The sequence below is a fragment of the Mandrillus leucophaeus genome, unplaced genomic scaffold, assembly GCF_000951045.1.
Source record: "Mandrillus leucophaeus isolate KB7577 unplaced genomic scaffold, Mleu.le_1.0 Scaffold9, whole genome shotgun sequence".
NCBI lineage: Eukaryota > Metazoa > Chordata > Mammalia > Primates > Cercopithecidae > Mandrillus > Mandrillus leucophaeus.
Window position 1 is genome coordinate 3,403,967 of NW_012109807.1, and position 23,684 is coordinate 3,427,650.

General features: G+C 39.2%; 1 protein-coding gene across 1 annotated transcript in view; it reads right to left on the reverse strand.

Annotated features, from left to right (window-relative positions):
* The window catches only part of IL18RAP (interleukin 18 receptor accessory protein), a 32,140-nt gene that overhangs the window by 3,794 nt on the left and 4,662 nt on the right, over positions 1 to 23,684 (reverse strand). Inside the window, exons 6-10 of the mRNA XM_011969574.1 lie at positions 11,034 to 11,184; positions 7,070 to 7,135; positions 5,150 to 5,273; positions 3,422 to 3,573; positions 1,581 to 1,718 (exon numbers count right to left, since the gene is read on the reverse strand). Of these exons, the coding sequence (XP_011824964.1) occupies positions 1,581 to 1,718; positions 3,422 to 3,573; positions 5,150 to 5,273; positions 7,070 to 7,135; positions 11,034 to 11,184 (631 nt within the window). The remainder of the gene's footprint in view (positions 1 to 1,580; positions 1,719 to 3,421; positions 3,574 to 5,149; positions 5,274 to 7,069; positions 7,136 to 11,033; positions 11,185 to 23,684) is intronic.

Below are 23,684 nucleotides of genomic sequence, written 5' to 3' on the forward strand. Positions count from 1 at the left end.
ATTTCTTGTAGAGGCAGGTTTCACCATGTTGCCCAGACGGGTCTCAAACTCCTGAGCTCAAGCATTCCTCCCACTTTGGCCTCCCAAAGTGCTGGGATTACAGGTGTGAGCCACCACACCCAGCCTCCCATGCCGGTCTTTATTCACCCTTTCTTCCACTAGGGATCTGACAACTCCTCACCGAATTCCTAGTTTGGGAAAGCACTGGAGTTTGGAGGGCCCTCTCAGTAAGGTAGATAATTATCCCTGAAATCCAGCACAAAGGGATTCTGCTTTTATTAAGCGACAGAGTCATTTACTAAAACTGCAAACCTTCTAACCTTAGAGATTTCCAGGACTAGGAAAAAAAAAAAAAAAAAAACAGAAGCAACGCTTCTATTCCAAAGAAGCAAACATCAATGAACATGATTATCCTGCCTCAAATATTGACAGGCACGTCATTGATAGTAATAGCGCTTGCATTTTACAGGACTTCTCACTTCTGGGGGCATTCCCACCATCTTCAAAGCCCTCATTTTACAGATGAGGCTAACTGAGGTAACAGCTAATGAGATCTCTTAAGCCAGACAACCTGTGCCCAAATCCCAAGCTCTAGTGCCTTCCAGTGGTTCAATTTTAGGCACATGACTTCCTGTCTCTGCCGGGCTGGTAGGATTGCTGTAACCATTAAAGTAGCTAACGCACATGGCAGGCATACACTCTAGTCCTCAAGAAACAGCCATAGCCTGGCACATGCTGAGTATTTACCATGTGCTGGGCGCCATTCTAAATACTTAATGTGGCTGGGCACGGTGGCTCATGCCTGTAATCCCAGCACTTTGGGAGGCCAAGGCGGACGGATCACTTGAGGTCAGGAGTTCGAGACCAGCCTGGCCATCATGGTGAAACCCAGCAGTCTCTACTGAAAACACAAACAATAGCTGGGCATGGTAGCACGTGCCTGTAATCCCAGCTACTCAAGAGGCTGAGGTAGGAGCATTGCTTGCACCTGGGAAGCGGAGATTGCAGTAAGCTGAGATGGCGCCACCGCACTCCAGCCTGGGAGACAGAACAAGGCTCCATCTCAAAATAAATAAATAAATAAATACAGACTTAATGTGTCTTAAGAATATACATCAATGAGCCCTCACAGCATCCTTTGGAATTGGTGCTATGACAATCCTGTTCTATAGATGAGGAAACAAAGGCACAGAGATGTTCAGTCATTTGCCCTATGACTTTAGGTTGGTTATATAGGGACTGCTTTTAAGTTCACCATGTTTCACAATAGCATTGCCTACAAGATTCCTGGCAACTGGAATGAAAAAAATAATTGTTTCTCCAGCCATCCTCAGTGTGAGGTCACTAGACTTGGAGGAAGGCCTCAAAACCTCAGGGGCATGACTTTATCCAGTGGGGACATTTCTTTCTTCAGCTCCTTCTTTATGCTTTGCCCTGGCTGGCAGGGGACATTTGAAATTCTTTTATAAGGTAACTCTGAGGAAACAAAGCCAAGAGGTAGTGATGGTATTTTCTGTTGTCCTGCTCCAAGTCAATTCCGAGAGGACAAGTCAGAGGGCCGCACGTGGAGGTAACCTTACCCCCCAGCGTCTCGTCCTTGCTCTGGTAGGTCCGGTACAGCAGCACTATTTCAATCCAGTGCCTGTAGAGGAGGGCACTCGCCACCAGTACGGCCACCAGCGTCCCGATGGTGCCAAGCAGGATGTACAGGAGCACCACTGTGGAGACAGGGCCGGTATGAAGAGACACAGAGGCAGTGGGATTGGACCACGACCATGTTCAGGCCGGCGCTATGGCCCACCCAGCACCTTTTCCAGCTCTATTATTTTATCAAAATCATTGCCACTAGCAGCAGTTTTTGTGAACCTGGAAACCTCTTAAATCACACCATGGAATAGTACTCAGCCATAAAAAGGAACAAAATAATGGCATGTGCAGCAACCTGAATGGAGTTGGAGACTTTTTTTTTTTTTTTTTTTTGAGACGTAGTCTTGCTCTGTCGCCCAGGCTGGAGTGTAGTGGTGCGATCTTGGCTCACTGCAAGCTCCGCCTCCCAGATTCATGCCATTCTCCTGTCTCAGCCTCCCGAGTAGCTGGGACTACAGGTGCCGCCACCACACCTGGCTAATTTTTTTTTTGTATTTTTAGTAGAGATGAGGTTTCACCTTGTTAGCCAAGATGGTGGATACCATTATTCTAAGTGAAGTAACTCAGGAATAGAAAACAAAACATCGTGTATTTTCATTTATAAGTGGGAGCTAAGCTTTGAGGACACAAAGGCCTAAGAATAATACAATGGACTTTTTGGAGACGGAGGCAGAAGGCTGGGAGGGGAGTGAGGGATAAAAGACTACACATTGGGTACAGCGTACACTGCTCGGGTGTCGGGTATGCCAAAATCTCAAAAATCTAAAGATTTTAGATAAAGAACTTATCCATGTAACCAAAAACCACCTGTACCCCCAAAACCTATTAAAATAAAATTTAAAAAAATCACATTTTGAGTACTGTCTTACAATAAACACTAGAGACCCCAGGGGAATGGGCAGTTCCTGATCAGGATGGCCTAGGAAACTTATCATATTCATTTTATTTTTTTACCCTCGTAAACTTCCACACAATCCATTTACATCTCTCTCATTGCATATTGTAAGTTATTTTCCTGTATTATCATTCCTACTGCAGCCTACATTTCCTGAGACCAGGAGTCCCATCTGGCTTACCTGACACGAGGGATCTCCTGCGTACTCCCATAGGGGAAAACCCCCTTAACAGAGGGTTTACTACGGGCCAGAACACACTTTGTCTTGTTTAAGCCTCAGAAACATTCAAACCTGCTTATAACTATAGTTATCTACTAATTAAAGGAATAAATGATATCAATTTCATCTCTGGGCATCTTTTTAAAGAAATTTAAATGCTATTCCTTACCTAGAATTTCTACTCCAGCTTTAAAAAAAAAAAAAAATCCATGATATAGACACACCATTTTGAACAATGAACAAGATTACTCCTTCTCTCTTCCATTCTCCATTCATCAGAACATGAACCCATCATGTTCTCTGGATTTGGAAGCCAGGAAAGAAAAATTGGAAAGGGAGCTAGGTCTTAGCACAATGCCTGCCACTCTGGGCACATCCTGTAGCTATTGTAGAATGAATGCATGAATGAATGAGTGCATGAAAGAGTTGCTTTTCCAACACAGCCTCCCAAACGCAGAGTATTACTTAAGAGAACTAGCTCTAAACCAATCATATGCAGTTCACTAGTTGTGTGGCTTTGGTCAAGGTATTAAGTGGGTTGACACAAGGAAAGTGCTTAGAACAATGTCTGTCGTCTAGAAAATGTAATCGCTGTCATCATTATTATTATTCTCCAGGAAAACTCCTCCCCTCTCAAGTGGGCAGCCTCCTGGGCTTACCTCCTCTCTTTTCCTTCAGTTGGACAGACTGGGTTGTGTTTCCAATGGAGTTCTGGACAAAGCAAACAAACGTCCTGCGAAGATCACGCTGAGTGACTTTTTCCAAGATGATATTACGCTCCATGATTTCATCCTTTAAAGTGGATTTAATACTGAGAAAGGAGAAGAAATACCGCTCCATTCAGTAACATACATTAGCACCCATTTGCAGCATTTGGAATGCGTATAAGCAGCCAACAGTTTGGCTTTTAGAGAACCGTGAGATCAATAGTACAAGATACCACGAGAATGTAAGATGGTCAAAAAGGGCTCATTCTTGACTCAATTATTGACTCTTCTAAGCATTCAAGCTAAGACATTATTTACTTGTGAGACTCGTCTGACCTTCCTTACTCTAAGAATTCCCCTTGAGAATAGATAATAACAATACCTTAAGAAAAATATTTAAAATGATCAACTCCTACTGAAGGTTTACTATGTGTACCAAATATGGACTTCTGTGCACCAAATATTGACTTTAATGCCCTCCATTCCTCACCTCCCAGGAGCCCTAGAGTATAATAGGATCATAATGGCCTTGGCCAGTGACAAGGACACGGCAGAGAAGGTGGGTGAGCAGCCCCAGACCACACTGCAGGGAATGGGCAGCCTGATTCCTGGGCTTGTGCCACGCTGTGCCACCCAGGAAGTTGGGAGTCTTGGCATTTATTCACAATTTGAGTTCTCTGAAGTTGCCGATCTACAATCCATCTTTGTGTTAAGAAATTTTGTGTATGTGGATGATGTTTTAGGCTGTGTTGCTCTGAGACCATGATGCCAGCTCCTATTCACTGAGTGCTTCCTACCTGTCACACATTGTGATAGGCATAACACCTCTGCTGTAACCAGCCCTCCCAGTGAGCTTGCAAAGGGCAGGTTATCATCTATAGATTATCAATGGGGTGATGGAGGCTCACAGGGGCTAAGGGTCATGTTGCCACTAGATAGAAAATGGGTTTAAACCCAAGGGTGGGTGATGTCAAAGCATACGCTCTTGACTACACTCTCCTACTGTGAACTCTAATACAATGTCAGCTTAAGATGGGCCCCAATGACCTTCCTGATCTTAGAAATTCTTGCTAAATTTTATTGTTGTGACCAAAATCTGTTCTGTACTTTTGTTGTAATAATATATGCTTTTCAAAATGGTATTGCATTTGCTTATTGATATCTATTAAGTATCAAAAGAAGGTGCTTAATGCATGGACTCTTACTCTGGGTCACATCTTGGAAAAATCAGGGAATTCATCCTTAAGAGATATGTCTGATTGGACATCATTGGATCCAGGCCCTTTGATCCTTCTGGGGACTGGAGGTCAACTTTTCTTGTGATTGGATAGCTCCAAATAGCTAGGGTTTTCTACTGGCCAAAATATCTCACCAGTAAATTCTAACCACTGATCTGGGTTTTGTGCCCCAGAGGGCAAGAAACCAAGTCAAATTTCTCAAACAACATAATAGCTCCCAAGGATTTCAAGACAGAGAGCCCTCCTCTGATCCTCTTTGTCAGGGTTAAGTTGCTTCAGGTATTCATTCAATGGCCCTGTACACTTTGCATTTCTGTACTTTTATTTTCACCACTAGTCGGTGCTCGTGGTTACACCATCGACTGTTTATTTTAGACGTTTCTAAAGGTAAAAGTAGCTCTTCTGAATTGCAGAGAACAGAATCCGTGAGGTTTTTTCTTACCTTTTTGCCTCGGGTACTGAGACTTCCCACTCTAGGTCAGCATCTTTGATGTACCATTTCATGACAGGGTTAAAGACCCTTTCAAAGCCAAATCGTGCTTTGCAGCTAATAGTTAAAGGCTTTCCTGAAAATGCAGAGACCAGAGAAAACAAGAAGGAAGCTGGTGAGAACACTTTGTCCTGTTTGGGAGGAAGATGTCGCCAGGAGCTGTTTCCTGATGCAGTCAGGTTTGCAGGTAGAATATGTGTGCCAGAAATAATGAAACGTCTACACATCTCTCATTCAGAAATGCATAAAACCAGGTACATTTGTTCTAATGGGCAATCCTTCTATCTCAACCATATGACCGTATGTTCTTAAAATGAAGATGAGCATGATTATATCACTAAGGGTTCTTATGTGGATTGAGGGAGACACTAAAAAAATCTAAGAAAATGAGGAATTTCTGAGATCAGCCTGGTCTTCTGCACTACTATTGAAGCACAAGGTGTGTCCATAAAGACAATTTTACTATCCAATATTTGTTTATTCAGTAAAAATCATAATGTTATTGTAGCACGTGGTTTAAATAAAAAAATTATTTTGATATTAAGCAACTTTTCTGAACAATTCACTATGGATGGACATGCATATTATGAGACTTTTTTCTACCTGTTTTTTTCCATGAGGAATATTCAGATATGCTCTGCCTCAAACTTCATATTTAACTGTGAAATGATTAGGAGCTCCATTGAAAACTCATCTTTGCACCTTAACGTTTTTCCACTGGTAATACCTTATAATTCACTAACACATATGTAACTTGACTATTTGAATTAATCTAATTTTTTCCTCCTTCTTTCCTCCTTCCTTCCACTCTTGTGATGTTGAGCATACAGCTAGTGCTATTTCTAGCGTCAGAACACACCACTCCTGCCACCTAGTGATCTTATATCATAATATGTAGTTTTACATTTCTTTCTAAAATAATAAATCTTTTAGTAGCATTTTAGAAAATATTTATATTATTAAAAGAGAAACAGCATTTTATTTTAAATACAACAATTCTTATTTGTCTGTGTAGAAAGACAGAGATGTTATTGAAGTTGACAAAATAAAATGAGACCACAGGGAAGTCGATTTCTCCTCAACCCCAAAGAGGACACTACTTTGGAATACAAATTGTTTGAGCAGGGGTTGTAGAATTCTACTACAATTCTCTTAAAGGCCAGACTAAATGTCATATTCATAAGAGTTAATGTTACTCAGGTTGGCGAATTTGTAGTCATAACTGATAGACCTACCCAACACATACAAAACCACCTGTTCCTGGGGGAAGTTAAGAAAGGATAAAAATCTATTGATCATGTTTTATGCTCCAGTCACTTAACATACATTGTCTCATTATTTCTGAATATATTTTTTTTCTTTGAGATGGAATCTCGCTCTGTCACCCAGGATGGAGTGCAATGGTGCAATCTTGGCTCACTGTAACCTTCGCCTCCCAGGTTCAGGTGATTCTCCTGCCTCATCATCCTGAGTAGCTGGGATTACAGGCACCCACCCCCATATCCGGCTAATTTTTGTAGTTTTAGTAGAGATGGGCTTTCACCATGTTGGCCAGGCTGGTCTCAAACTCCTCACCTCAAGTGATCTACCCACCTCAGCCTCCCAAAGTGCTGGGATTACAGGCATGAGCCACCACGCCCAGCCTGCAATATAATCTTTTAGGGTCAGTTTTATGATAGCTATTTGCAGATTTAAGTACTGAGGCTTAAAGGATGAAGTAACTGTGCAAGGTCATAAAACTAGTCAATGGCTGAGTTAAAATTCACACCCAATTCTGTTTGACTGGAAATCCCAATGCTGTTTTCCTTCTATCACACTTAGACCTGCTCCCAGCAGCACAATGTCATTCAATGGCGATGAGGCCCAGCTTACCAAGTTCTACTTCCAGTGTGCTCTCGACAGGATCCAGAATATCTGGTTTGAGTTTAGTGTCTCCCACTGAAAGATGAAAACAAAGATTATTATTTGCATTGAGAAGTCTGAAGGCCTGCTTGATGAAGACTTGGGTGCACAGCCACACTTTGATCTAAATGTCTTAGGGCTCTGTCTTCAAATTTTACCCATTATCTGTAAGTTTAGGAATTCCGGTTTCCATGTAAAAAGCTTGCCCCCTAAAATGACTGCCACATCAGGTTGTGGGTGCTGGTAGAACATTAGTTGTTAATTGATCCATCTCCTCCTGCATGTATTTTCTTTCACACTAATCCTGCCCCTTGCAGACTTGAGCTCCTATGCCTGTCTTTTCCTACAAGATTTCTTTGTGGTGCCATCTGGCTGAGTAATCGAACCAAAAGGAGAATCTGCCCGAGAAACTGTGCAAGTCAAGCATATCTGAGTCCACCTCTCCATCCTTTAACTCATGGTTTATTTCAAAATAAAGAAGAGTCCAGTCCTTAATGAACAATTTTATCAATCAACTTCTTGCCACAAACTTTCAAATATGCCTCCACTGTCAAACTTCCTCCTGAAGCTGTGTCTTTTTCTGGATAAAGAAAAATTCAGGGTCTTTGCTGTTGACATCATCTACTTTTACTTCTCAGAATCCTCCTTCTCCCCTTTGCACCATCTCAGTCCTGTATTTTTAACTTGTCTCTCTTTCCTTCTCTCTCTCTTTCTCTGGGCTTCTTCTCATCACCATTTATTCATGCTCAGTCTCATCATCCTAAAAAAGAGAAAACACTCCCTGCCTTATGTCTCCAGCTTCACTTATTCTCTTTCCTTCCCAGCCAAATTCTTGAAAGGCAGTTCTCTGTGCTATTTCCCTCCACCCGCCCACCTCCTATGGAACCTGATTTCCGCCACCATCATTCCACTGAAACTGCTTTAGCCAAACTCACCAGTGCCACCCATGCACCTAAATCCATTGGGCATAATCAAATTTCATCTACTTTACCTCTTAGCAGCATTGGACACTGTTGGCCATGCTCTCTTTGAAACCCTCTCTTCTTTTGGTTCCATGTGCCTGTACTCTACTGCTTACCTTCAACCGCTATATTCGCTTCTCTGTGCCTGTCCCTTCCTCTGTGTCTCTTTTAACTGTTAGTCCTCTCCTAGTGTTCTTTCACTCCTCCTGATACCCCTGGGTATTAAGTTTACCCTCTAGGCCTCTTCCCTATGAAAGGTCTTGGTGCCTGAGGTTATGTCTTTTCTACCTCATCAATTTCACTTTCTTTGTTGCTCTTCTCGCCACCCTTCCACTGATATTCACTTGCTGATGTATGCTCCCATCCCCTTTGAGGATTGTCTTCCTCTTTTCCACCTCTTCAAGCATTCCCAGGTTCAGCTCTAGGCCCTTCTGTCTCTATACTCACTTCCTAGGTGATCTCATTCAGTTCTTTGGCTTCAGATATTATGTAAAAATTGACCATCTTCACATTCGTATCTCCAGCCCTAACTTCTCCAGACTGGCTTGTCCGAATACCTACTTGTCATCATACCTTGGATGACTAAAAGTCCTTTTAAGCCTAATACTTAATCTCCTCTTCAAATGCTCTTTCCCTTCAGCTTTTTCAGTCTCATTAAATGGTGCCACCATTCCCTAACTTATCCAGGGCAGAAAACAAAAACATCCTTGATTCTTCCCTTTCTCCTACCTTTTACGTAAAAACCATCATCATGCTCTGTTGACTTATGAGTCCAGCCACTTCTCATCACCTCTACTAGGTCTATTCACGGCACAAGCAGAGGCATGGTTTAACCATGAGTCAAGTCTGCTGCTCCATGACTGTGCCTGCTCTCATCCTCTGTATTGATGTGCTCTGTCAGCAGATTCCCTCCTTGACCAGCTCAAAGGCTGGCTTGTATCCATGACACCTGCTTTCCTTCTTCCTTGCTCCCGAACACCAAATCATTTAGATGTACCTCCTAAACATTTCCAAAGTCATCCACTTCTCTCCATTCCCTCTACCACTCCCTAGTTCAGATCCCCGTCAGCAACTGCCTGCTTGACCACAGAACTTCCTAACTCTTCTCGCTGCCTCCATTCTTGCTTTTAAAAACCCACTTCCAACCCAGCAAACAAGGTGATCTATCTTGAATACAAGTTCAGTCATGACATTCTCCCACTTAAAACCCTCAATGCCTCCCCATTGTTCCTTCATAACACCTCACACGTATTAGAAGAGTGTGATGTCAGTCCTGTTCCCAGATGCTCTCCTTTATCTCCTGGACATCAGCTCTGCTGCTGCCTCAGTCTGGAATGGAAGCTCCCCCACCCTTACTGAACTGGTGTGTCCTCATCCGTCAGTTCTCACTTGGAGCGGGCTTCCCCAGGTTAGGTCTGGTGGGCCTCCAGGTGCCCATAGTGCTCCTTTCTTTCACTGCACTGTATTGTAATAACTTGCCTCACCTTTGTCTTCTTCCCAAAATGGAAAGCTCTTGGAGGCCAGATAAAGCATCTGGACACTCATTCTTGCAGCCTTAGCTCCAAGACTGACGGATATTAGGTGTTCAGTAAATATTTGTGTGGAAATGAATAAATACGAGAATGAATGACTAAATGAGGGAGACAGGGATGATGACAGAGAGGGCTTGACTGAAATAGCTGCAACAGATATTGCAAGGTGTCCCTCGGGTGACAGGAAAGCAGATTATGCCATGAAGAATTTGAGGAGCTGAGTGATGGCTGAATAAAAGTACAATTACACATCACTTGGAGGGGAAAAGTGGTGTGAGTGGGGTATTCACATTCTAACTTGTCTTTCAAGGAGCAATCTAATAATATAAAATGAAATCTTATCTATATAAGATCTAATCTAAAGTAATATAAAATAATTCTGAATGCTAGAGGGTGCAAGGAGCAGGAGAGTTTCACTCGGTCTTGGGGTGCTCCGTGTGGTTTGTATCTTGTAATAAAAGAAGATTAATATCTTAACTAAGAGCTACGTCAACCACCCTGTTGCTCTTTGATATAAAGCATGAGTGACTGGCTCTTTTATGTTTTGACTTCTTAGACCACATTTAAATTAATTCTATCACCTAGTTGATTCAAGCTGATACTTGCGGATCTAGTAAGAATGACCCAAGGGAAAGGTTAGGGCAAAAATAGACAAGTTGCAGAAGAAAGTCAATGAATCACAAAACGTGTAACAAGATGCTCAACCTCATATTAGCCAGGGAAGTATATACTATGGAGTAGAAAACAACAAACAAAAAAGAAGCTCCACTTAACACCAGTCATAAAGTCTGATAACACCAAATATTATTTGGGAATAAAGGGCATTTTCTGCTAATGGGTGTGTAAATTGATAGACCAATAATTTAATATAATACCAAGTGTTTATGACACAAAACACATTTCATAACTGAAAACAATATTCTATTTTATTAATAGATGCATACCTACATAGAAAAAGTATAAAAACATAAACGGAAATGATAGACATGACAAGACATGACTATACTGCAGAAACAAAGGCCTGGGCGAGAATGGGATCATAGACGTCAAGTTGTCTTTGCAATGTTTTGTTTCTTTAAAGAAAAAAAAAATTACGATTTTAAGCATGTGGGAAAATTGTAACATGGTTAAAACTGGTGATAGGTACCCGGATGTCACAATATTTCTGTGTGTGAAATGTTTAATACATTTTTTAAATTTATTACAAAAGCAAATCAGGGACGTATTCATGGACAACCCAACCTGTGAGAATTTGAACCTGTTTCAGAACTTAGTCTTCCTTGGGGGATGGTAACTTTGATGTCTGCCCACATGAAAGGTTTTACGTGATTACAAGTGTATGACTATCCTTTTTTCTCCCTAAGAGGAAAAACTAAGTCAAAAGAAGATAATTTTAATTTGGCTCTCAGATCTCAATCTTGAGATAAAAATCTCACTTACCAATGGTTCTCACTTGAACAACAGCTCTGACCGTCCACGAACTTGCTGTATCCGACTGAGTGTAATCACATACGTATGTGCCCTGGTGATAGATGTAAACTTCATCCACTGCGATTCGGTTGCTCCTTGTCGTAGAGAGGAGTTTTCCATTCTAATCCAAAAGATATTTTAAGCAGATAATTTTTGCCATAGAAAAACTGTATGAAATACATACCTAAAGGAAAATCTTACACATTTGAACAGGGAGGAAGAAGGTCAATCCAAGATAAGGGTATCCCACAAGCTGAGAAGACATTGTGTTCAAAAACTGTACTTGTGTATTTGAAACAAGAGGCGTTTTCTAATACAATTGCATATGTGTAAAAATGAGAGAGTCGAACCTCCAAACCTGATCAGCCCCTAAAGAGCTTCCCAGAGCATGTGTGACTTGGAGCCCTGAGAGTATTCTAGAAGACATGTAGTGTTCTAAGGGCTGACACCAAAATGAATTTTTTAATGTGTGTGTGTACACATACACATATACATAGATACACACACACACACATATACACACACATATATATAACATATATTGTATATATTTACATATATAAACAGATACATACTTATAAATAAATAGATATATTATACAAACAGAGCTTCTGGAACGTGAGTGGCTTTTTTCTCTCTCTGACAAAGCTGGTAAGTGAGAGCACTGAGAATCAGTCTCATTTTTTTCTGGTTCTGAGTTTCATTTTCTGATTGAAGAATTTCCCTTCCACTTTGCCTGCCTACTGGTAGAAGCTGGGATTCCCCCACGCCACATCCCTAGTGTATTTCCTGTGGTCCAAGAAGGAATTTCCAGCAGGCTGGAAAGGAGACTAAGGGTGGGGACAGACCGGCCAGAGAAGGACAGCTGTGGACAGGAAGCAAAACAAGGCCAAGAGGTGGTGGTATACAAGGCTAAATATACACCAGATGATCTCAAGAATCAGGAATTTTTCCAAAGGAAGTTTTAAAACACAGGGGGAAATTCAAAGATAAAGCTTCAGAGGACGCAGTGATAACATACAAAGATCAGAATTTGGGAAAGAGGCATGTCATAAATCGCATGAGAACGTGATGGAGGGAGGACACAGAGCCATCCCTAAGACCTTACCTAAGCCACGGGGGAGAATGGGGAATGAATAATACATTGTTTTACCCACAAAAAGGTAAGTGGGGCTTAGTGTGTATCATTAAGACTTTATGAAATGGAACTTAGAGGAAACATCAAAGAAAAGAAATTAGGGAGAAGCAATTTATGCCAAGGATGATGGGAAACCCATTCTGATAATACAATTACAGATCATCCTCATAGGACAAAGAGAGGCTAATGCAGCTGCACAGGGAATTCTTGGTTTTGCTCATATGTGAAGCAGTCATGAACCCAATATGGAAACAGGCACATCCACCACTGTGAATCTGGTTGAATAGTGTCCGTAAGTCTTCAAACAAATGGAGGCATTAAAAAAAAAAAAAAAGCTGAAGACACTGCAAAGGGCTTTTAAAGGTATGTGTAAAGCAGGGAGAAGAACACAGTTATTATACTGCAATATTATCATTTCTTATACTACCTGTCAGTACAGCTACCGAGCATCATGCACACTGTGTTATTCTATGGGAATGGTACTTCCTGGATTTGGGCAACACAGTGGGGCTCCTAGCTGGGCTTCCACTACCTAGTCTGGGAAGACTCCAAAGACCTGCATTAATTTCACTCTCCTCCCTGGCCCATTCTCCCTGGTGCCTTTCAGGTTTTCCATGTCCATTTTAATGTTCCTTATCATAGACTCATTGTGTCCAGGTCTGTATTCATCACATCTTTCCTGCCCCTAATTGAATTTACTACTACTATCTCTAACTTGATAAATACTGTGAACATATGTTGAGCCAGAAAGACTCCAAATATTCTACTCATCTGTTTTACACACACTCCCAGTCAAAGCTTTTAATCTTTCATTTTATTACATGAAAATATCACTAGCATCTGCCACCTTCTTCCTGTTTCCACTTCTTTCTGTCCTGTCCTGGATCAGGACTCACACTCGTAAATTTCAAACACATCAACAAGGTCCCCGTAACCATCATAAGCAACCGACAACCTTTATTTCCATTCTAGTCCTAATTAAACCACTCAAGAACTCTCATATCCCATCACAGTGAGCCATTCAGTGTGACCATTCACCGAATATCCCCTTTGCTTTTATGTTTCTGTTGTCTATGCTGCTCTTTCCTGTTAAGTGTAGTTGCAGTCTCTTGCCCCAGTTATCAACTAACAACATTCTATTGATAGATTTTTTTTAACTAATATTTATCTTCTAAGGGGAATGGAGTATATTATGGAAATTATTGATAATGGGCTAGATATCAATTTCTAGTGAAAGTCTTGAATTAATTATTTAACAGATGGTTTATGAACCCTTAGAAAAGGAAGTGATGGTTAATATCAGCCAGCTGGCATTTGCTAACAACATTCATATCAAGGTAATCTCATTGTTGCCCACAATTGAATAGACTAGAGGTTCAGAGAAGCACAGCGGACACAGAGTATCTTTGCTATAGTGAGTCATTTGAAAAATATTCCCATGATCTCTCTGTTAAACCAAAGGTACATTGTGAACTGAATGATCAGATACACAGCATTTGAGTGCCCTTTTAGTTAATTAAGCAACACCTTGCGTTGCAGATGAATGAATCATATGCAACTAGAAGGATCAAACTGGAGTCAACAGCAGAGCACTCTCTCCCTGGTGCTAGCCTGGTCAGTGGTTTTAGCAGGGGCTTCAGTGAGAACATATCATGCTGATCTCATCTACGTGACTCACAAACCTGCGTGCGTTGGCTAATATGTCAGCATTCAAAATCAGAATTCCAACCTCTTGACACGTAGAATGAACTAAAAACAACAAATTATCATTTAACAGAAGTAAATATAATATCATGAACATAAGTTACAAATTCTACTCCACAAACAAAAATAGAGAGAACTGGCTTGATTTCAGTTTTGGTGAAAAGACTTGCTTGCCAACTCAGAATAAATCAATCATATCATGGGGCTGTCCCAAAGCTAAAACAACCGTGAACTGTGGCAATATTCTGTTCTGAACAAGGAAGGCAATGCTTCCTCTGTTTCAGTGTTGGTTAGACAGCGTATAGACGATTGTTTTGAACACGTGTTAGAAAGCTGTCCAGACCTTCAGAGTTCTGAAATGTTCATCGTGAGAATAATCAAACAGGCCAATGTTTCAACCCTGGAAACAGTTTTGAGAAATATAATCTAAATTATCTTCTTCCTATTTAGAAACTCATTAAATTACCTTCTTCTTTATTTAGAAACACATTCATCTTTGTATCTAGCCAGTCTCACCATGCTCACCAGTTCTCCACAGCACTAGGCCCACAGGATGCCAACAGGTGCCAGTTACAAGAACCAGGAAATAAGAAGAAGTATCAGGTATAGGTACAAAACTTCTTTGTGGTTGGCATGATGGCTCACACCTGTAATCCCAGCACTTTGAGAGGCCGAGGCAGGTGGATCACCTGAGGTCAGGAGTTCAAGACCAGCCTGGCCAACATGGTGAAACCCCATCTCTGCTAAAAATACAAAAATTCGCTGGGTGTGGTGGCCCACACCTGTAATCTCAGCTACTCGGGAGGCTGAGGCACAAAAATAGCTTGAACCCGGGAGGTGGAGGTTGCAGTGAGCCAAGATTGTGCCGGTGCACTCCAGCCTAGGCGACAAAGAGAGAGATTCCATCTCAAAAAACAAACTTCTTTGTGGCTGGCATGATGGCTAACACCTGTAATACCAGCACTTTGGAAGGCCAATGCGGGAAGATTGGTTGAAACCATGAGTTCAAAACCAGCCTGAGCAACATGGTGAAACCCTTTCTCTACCAAAAAATTTTAAAATTAGCTGGGTGCAGTGGTGTTTGCCTGTAGTCCTAACTACTTGAGATCCTGAGGCTGGAGGATCACTTGAGCCCAGAAGTTCAAGACTGCAGTGAGCTGTGATTACACCACTGCACTCCAACCTAGGCAGCAGAATGAGATCCTATCTCTAAAACAAACAAACAAACAAACAAAAGCTTCCATGCCACATAGGGCTTAAAATCAACCCAGCAGTCATGTCAGAAGTGTGGCAAGAGAATGTGGCATGAGTGAGATTGTCTTAAACCACCAATGGAAATGTTATTCAAGGCGCAAGTCCTACTAACAGGAGGTCACAGCAATGTCATCAAAACTCATATCTCGGTGCCCTAGGCCAATACAGAAGAGATTTTCCTACTGCCCTTCATTATAATTTTGACTTGTGTCAAGGATTTGCTTAGCTGAAGGTCATAAAATGCTGTTACATTAAATGTAACTATTATTTATTTAAGATGAAGTCTGTTTATGCCAAGGCTGTTTTTTCATTACATTTTTAGAAATTAGAAAAATACATAGAAAAAGTTAGTAGAATAAATAATAAATAACTCACTTTAATTCTGACTTTCTCAGTCATTAAATATTTTAATTAATAATCTCCAAGCATGGTGACCCAGCCGGGCCCCAGCACTTTCCTGCAGCCTTCCCCGGGCCAGGAGGCAAGCACAGGTCAGCAATTATCGGCAGAGGGAGCAGCTGGCCCCACCCAGACCCAGAAGGTGAGTAGCAACCCAATCAAGCCTCAATGCTCTGCTTAAGGCTATCCCCAGCCCAGAGATAAGATCAAGCCCACACACATCTGTGTAGCCTAGCTTCTGCCCCTGCCCATCCCAAATTGCTAAGCAGCAATCCCAGAGAACTCACTTTGCCTCAGAGCCTGGCATGTCGTCCTGCCGAACTACACAATCTAACAACAGTATTTCTCAGCCAGATGTAGGGCATTTGGGTACCCTTTTAGTTAATTAAGCAATTCCTTCATGTTGTGGGTGAATGGAAGACAGAAGGGTATTGCTCTGTGACTGCCTCTGATCAGGCAAAGTTGTAGACTATCTGGGAAGACAGTCTGCAGCTTTGCTTGATCAGAGGCAATCACAGAGCCCAGCCGGCGACTCAACCTTACAATAGAGTTCAGGAAGTGGTCTCACTGGAACGTGAAGCACAGAAAGCAATTCCACTTGACCTCAGTGCCCAGAAAACAGCCACGCCCATCTAGAAAACTCAACACCAAAGTCTGCTTATCTGGGATTGCTACCAACTAGCCCACCTGGAATCCCAGACCAGACTAAACAGTGAAGGTCTGCTACCACCAAAGATTGTCTACAAACACCAAAAGAGGTGGCTGTTTCCTCAACTGCATAGGCACCAATGCAAGGACCAATGATTATGGAAAATCAAGGAAATATGACACCACTAAAAGAAACTAATAAAGCTCTCATAATGAAATCGGAAGTAAAGATCTAAGAAATGACTGAAAAAACTTCAGAATAATCCTCTTAAAGTAGTTTAGGAAACCACAAGAAAACATGTATAAAAAAATAAAATAAGTGTTGAAAACAATTCCCAAACAAAATGAAAAGTTTAATAGAGAAACAGAAAAAAAAAATTTTTAAATAGAAATCCTTCTCCTTGAAGGGTGCTTATTTGAAAAATAAAGAAATCCTACAGATAAAGAATATAATACCTGAACTATAATATCAACAGCAGATTTGATTAAGCAGAAGAAAGCATCAGTGATATCAAAGATGACATTTGAAATTATCTAGTCAGAGGGGCAAAAAGAAAAAGAATGAAAAAGACTTATAGTTATGGACCACCTTCAAGAGAACTCAAAATCACATAATAGGAAGTTTAGAAGATGGAAGAAAAAAGAAATCAGAAAGCGTATTTAAGGGAATACTGGCTGAAAATTTCCCAAATCTAGGGAAAGACAATATTCATGCATAGGACACTCAGATGTTGCCAATCAAATTCAACCCAAAAGGGGTTTACCAAGATACATCATAATCAGATTGTCAAAAATTCAAAGACAAAGAAAGAATACTGAAAGTAGCAAGAGATGAGAAACTTACCATGTTCAAGAAAGTCTCAATATTGCCATCAGTGGATTTCTCGGCAGAAACTCTATCAGCCAGGAGAGAGTGGGATGATATATTCAGTGTTGAAGGAAAAAACCCAAAGAAACTGCCAACCAAGCAAAGCTGTCCTTCAGAAATGAGAGGGAAATTAAAACTTTCCCAGACAAACAAAAGCTAAGGGAGTTCATCCCCACGTGGTCTACTTTTAAGAATTGTTAAAGGGAATTATTTAAACTGAAATGAATGCCTGCTAATTAATAACAAAAAATATGAAAGTAAAAAATTCAATGGTAGTAGGTAATACATAGTCATATTCATAATTCTCTAATAATGTAAGGGTGGTATATAAAGCCATTTATCATTACTATGAAAGTTAATAGACAAAACTAATAAAAACAACCCTAGCTGTAATAAATCATTAACAAATAGAAACTACAACAAATGTAAAATTTGACATCAAAACCATAAAAGGTAGGGGAGAGGAAATGGAAGTGTAGTTTTGGTATATAAAGTTAAGTTGTTATTAGCTTAAATAGCCTGTTACAAGTGTTTTATGGAAGCCTCGTAGTAACCACAAAACAAAAACGTCTAATGGTTGCACAAAACATAAATAGAAAAGATTCAAAGCGTAGCACCAAAGAAAGCCATCAAAACACAAAGGAAGATACCAACAGAGAAAAAGTAACAAAAAAACCTACAAAACACACAGAAAATAAGTTACAAAATGGCAACAGCATGTGCTTATCTACTAATAATTACCTTGAATGTAAATGAATTAATCAAACCATTTACAATATGTCTCCAATCAAAAGACATTTAAAGGTTAAATGGGTTTTTAAAAATTCAGCTATATGCTGCCCTCAAGAGATTTACTAATAAGGACACATATAGACTAGAAGGGAAAGGATGAACAAAGATATTCCATACAAACGAAAACCAACAGAGAGCAGGGATAGCTCTACTTATATCAGACAAAATAGACTTTCAGTCAAAAACTATAAAAAGAGACAAGAAAGATCATTGTATAATGATGAAGAGTCCACTCACTAAGAGGGTATAACAATTGTAGCTACATAGGCAGCCAATATTAGAGCACTTAAATACGTAAGGCAATTATTAAATGAAGAAAGAGAAAGACTGCAATACAATAATAGTAAGAAACTCAATACCTTAATTTCAACCATGGACAACTCATTTAAGCAGAAAATAAACTTCAAAAATTGGCCTTGAATTATGCTTTTGACCAAATGGACCTGACAGACATATACAGAACATTCTATCCATCAGCAGCAGAATACACATCCTTCTCAAGTACACATAGAACATTTTCCAGGAAGGATATGTTCAGCTACAAGATAAGTCTTAACAACTTTAAGAAAATTGAAATCATATCAAGTGTCTTTTTGGGTTACAAAGGCATAAAGGTAGAAATCTAAAAACAGAAAATATCTTGGAAAATATGCACACATGCAGAAATAAAACAAAATGCCCCTAAACAACCAATGGGATAAAGAAGAAATAAAAAGTAAGTTAAAAAATAACTTGAGACAAACAAAAGTCAAAACACAATGTACTAAAACATGTGGGATGCAGCAAAAGCAGTCCTGAGGGAAATTTATAGCAATGAATGTCTGTATCAAAACACAGGAAAGATTTCAAATAAAAAATCTAATGATACACCAAAAGATGTTAGAAAAAGGGTAATAAATTAAGCCCAAAGTTTGCAGAAGAAAGGAAATAACAAAGATAAAAGCAGAAATAAATGAAATAGAGATTAGAAAAACAATAGGAAAAATGAATGAAACTAAGAGTTGGTTTATTGAAAAAACTAAAAACAAAATCAACAAACTCTTAGCTAGACTAAGAAAAAAGAGAAAACTCAAATAGATAAAATCAGAAATGAAAGAGGAGACATTACAATCAATATCACAAAAATACAAAGGATTATAGGAAGCTACTATGAACAATTATATGCCAATAAAATGAATAACTTAAAAGAAACAGCTATATTCCTAGACACATACAACCTACCAAGATCATAAAGAAATAGAAAATCTAAACAGACCAATAATGAATAAGGAGTCTGAATCAGTAATAAAACTTCAAGCTAATTTTATGAAGCAAGCATCACACTGATACCAAAGAAGGGTATTACAAGAAAATTACAGGTCAGTATCCCTGAAAAATACAGATGCAAAAATCCACAACAATATATTAATCCCCAAATTCAACCATACATTAAAAGAATCATTCACCATGATCAAGTGGGATTTATCCCTGGGATGCAATTCAGTACACACAAATCAATAAATATGATAGACTACATTAATAAAATGAAAGATAAAAACCATATCTCAATAGATGCAGAAAAATCATTTGAAAAAATTTAACACCCTTCATGTAAAAACCCTCAACCAATTAAGCATAGAGGGAATGTACCTCAATACAACAAAGGCCATATATGACAAACCCATAGCTAATGTCATACTCAATTGTGAAAAGTTGAAGTCTTTTCCTCTAAGATCGGATTAACAAAACAAGAATGTGCATTCTTACCACCTCTTTTCATCATAGTACTGGAAGTCCTAGCCAGAGCAATTAGGCAAGAGAAAGAAATAAAAAGCATTTTAGTAGAAAAACAAGTAAAATTGTCTTTATTTGTTGATGGCACGATTTCATCTGTAGAAAACTCTAAAGACTCCACCAAAAAACTGTTAGAAGTGATAAATGAATTCATTAAAATCGCAGGACATAAAATCAACATATAAAAATCAGTAGTGTTTCCCTGTACTGATAATGAACTGTCTGCAGAAAAGGAAATTAAGTAAACAAGCCCACTTACCATAGGAACCAAAATAGTAAAATAGTTGGATATAAATTTAACCAAGAAGGTAAAGGACTTATATACTGAAAATGATTTAAAAAACCAACAAAAGGAATGGAAGAAAACACAAATAAATATAAAGGTATCCTGTGTCCATAGATCGGAAGAATTAATATTGAGAAAATGTCCTTACTACTCAAAGTGATCTATGCATTCAAAACCAACTCCTTTGTTATTTTTTACAGAAATACAAAAAACTATCCCTAAATTCATATGGAACTACAAAAGACCCCAAATAACCAAAACAATCTTAAGCAAAAAGAACAAAGCTAGATGTTTCACACTCCCTGATTCCAAAATATATTGCAAAGCCATTTAAATCAAAACAGCATGGTACCAGCATAAAAACAGACACATCAACAAATGGAATATGATAGCCCAGAAAGACACCTACATATTTGCAGTCAATATATTTAAAAAAAAAAAAAAAAAAGAAAACAACACCATGCCAAGAACACACAACGGGGAAAGGATTATCTCTCCAATAAATGATGTTAGGAAAACTGATTGTCTACAGGGAGAAGAATGAAATTGTATCTCATAGCACATATGATCCATCAATTCAAAATGGATTAAAGAATTAAATATAAGATCTAAAGTTGTAAAACTTCTAAAAGAAAACATAGGCGGAAAGCTCTACAGCATTGTTATGGGCAAATATTTTTTTGAATATGAACTTGAAAGCACAGGCAACAAAAACAAAAATAGACAAATGATACAGCATAAAACTAAAAAGCTTCCGTGTAGCAAAGGAAACAATCAATGGAGTAAAGAGACAACCCACCAAATGGGGAAAATATTTACAAGCCATATATCTGATAAGGAGTTAATATCAAGAATACATAAGGAAATCAAACACTGCATTAGCGAGAAAACAAATAGCCCATTTTAAAAATAGGCAAGAGATCTAAAAAGGTAGTTCTCAAAAGAAAGGATGCAAATGACCAACAACTATATGAAAAAATGCTGAGTATCACTAATAATCAGAGAAATACAAATTGAAACCACAACAACATATGACCTCACACTTGTTAGAGTGGCTTTTATCAAAAAAAAAAAAAAATCTGTTACACACTGTTGGTACAAATGTAAATTAGGACAGCCATTATGAGAAACTCTATGAAGACTCATTAATAAAAACTAAAAATAGAACTACCATATGATTCAGCAATCCCACTTTTGGGTACATATCCAAAGAGATTGAAATCAATACAGCAAAGGGTTAACTACGCTCCTGTGCTTACTGCAGCACTATTCACAATAGCCAAGATATGGAATCAACCTCAGTGTCCATCAACAGAGGAATGAACAAAGAAAATGTGGTACACATACACAATGAAATACTATTCAGCCTTTACAAAAGGAAATTCCATCATGTGGGACAAACATGAATAAACTTGGAAAACTATGCAAAGTTAAATAAGCCAGGCACAGAAAGAGAAAAGCTGCAATATCTCACTCATATATAGAACTTTAAAAAGTTGAACTCATAGAAGTAGAGAGTAGAATGATGATTAGTGGGGCCTTGGTTGGTGGGGAGAAGAGGGTGAACAGGGAGATACTGGTCAAAGAGTACAAAGTTTCAGATAGATAGGAGGAATAAGTTTTCAGACATATTTCATAGCAGGGTAACTATAGCCAATAATATTGTATTGCACATTTCAAAATAACTAAGAGAGTAAGTTTCAAATGCCTGTCCACAAAAAATAAGTAAGCAAGGTGATGTATGTGTTAATTAGCTTAAGTTAATCACTCCACATTGTATACGTATATCAAAACATCACATTGTATCCTGTAAATGTATACAGTTATGATTTGTTAATTAAAAATAATTTTAAAATAAAGAAGTTGGAAAATATTTTCAAAACAGTCTGCAAGCCTGTTTTTAATTTGCCAGTTAAAAATATTGTGGAATGCTCCAGAGGTTCCAAGCCCAGGGATTTATTTCAGTTGTATACTCTGCATATCTGGTGGGTAATCCCTGGTCAGCAGTTTCATTTGAATTCAGTAAAGCCATGTTTTCGTTCTCTCAGCCAGTGTCAGCTTCATCTATTCAGAGATGGGTCATAGGTATGACCCACCCACCACCTGAGAATCTGGGGGTTAGCATGAAGGAAAAAGGTAGTAGATGTTTTTTCCTGCCTAATGCCATCATTTTTAGTGATGTACTACTGCCATAAGGTCTGTGATTTCCAGGTTACTATGTGCTTGTGTGTGCGTGTGCGTGTGTGAGTGCACATGCACATATGTGTAATTCACACAACCAGGACCTGTTCCAATCTGTATCTGAGGTACAATTTTAATAACAGCCATTGTTCACCTACCCTTAGGGTAGCTGCCTGTCCACCATTAAACACCTGTTGACATTTGCAGTCAAAGCCCCAGGGAAGTGAAACAGAGCTTCCTTTTGTGAATGTCATGCAGTTTTAGGGTTTAGTTTATAAAAGTAATATTTGCAGATAGCTGGAAACTATTATGCAACTTGTGCTCGCCTGAAAAGTAAAAATTCATAACTTTCACTTCAGGTGTATGATCATTGAAAAGCCAAGCACATTTTCATCTGAAATAATGGGGACAGGACTGCTTTACTGGCCTGAGAACAGCCCACCAAGACAAGACAGCTGCCATCCTGGGTGACAGATACTTTGAACCAAAGGAAGTTTTGTTCTTGAGAGAGAAGTGAAAATAATGAACAAAACTATTGGCTCTTCTTACTAACCTCATTTTAGAGGTTATGAAATGAATGTTTCTGAAATTAGGGTTTTATTGAGACCAGCATTCTTTCAGTGTCATATAAAAACACAAACGTGAGACCATACCTCATGCCATTTGTCTTCCCTGTATATTTATTTCTGTAAAGGATGTGATAACATCTGTCCTCCTATTAGCATGGAGTCTCAGGAATCAAGTAGGGAAATGTCTCCTCATACCATGGTAACTGTATCCCCAGGAGACTCTCATTGTTAAAATTTGTGATGCATTAAACCATTAGATAAACATAACTCATCTTTCTGACTTTAATCAGTAGCAATTTAGAATGATATTTTTATATTAACAAACACATATATTATGAGGTTGAATACAAAATTGTGCATAATTTTGAAGACAAATTATTGGACTTCAAATAGTTATTGCAATTGTAGGAAGCGATTTAGATTCTACTCCTGGATTCCACCACCCAAGAGTCAACTGACAGGGGGCCCTGTTGGAGGAGATGGTTAGGCAGCATTTCGTCATCTGGTAGCACTTGGAAATGCTATAAAACCCGACGGAAATATGAAGTTCTTCTGTTATGGGAGTTCACGTACATGTGGTTCATAGCTCAAAGTCATTGTGAAACTTGCTCTTGTTCCCTTTTTCTCTTAGCACTGTACTCCTTTCCATCATCTTACCTGCGCAAGACATCTGTCACTGAGGTCCACCTTAGATTTGTCCTAACTGTCCTCCAAGAGCTGTCCTTTTGGGAATGTATTTCAGGCTCCCATATCTTTCACAAACCCTTCAAGACTTACGTGTTGGATGCTCTCTTCCCCTTTGCAATGCCTGTTGCTTTCCGAAGACTGAAAATGAGTGAACCTATCTTCCTACATTAGCAGATGTTAGTAGGTTTATGTCTAACCTCATGTGTAGTATACTTGCATTTTAGAAGTTTTTCTAGTGTTGATCAAAAGGATGCCTCTAATAACTAGAATATCAAGCTCTGTGGCTTCCCAGGGGACACGATTATTTTAGAAAGTCAGATCT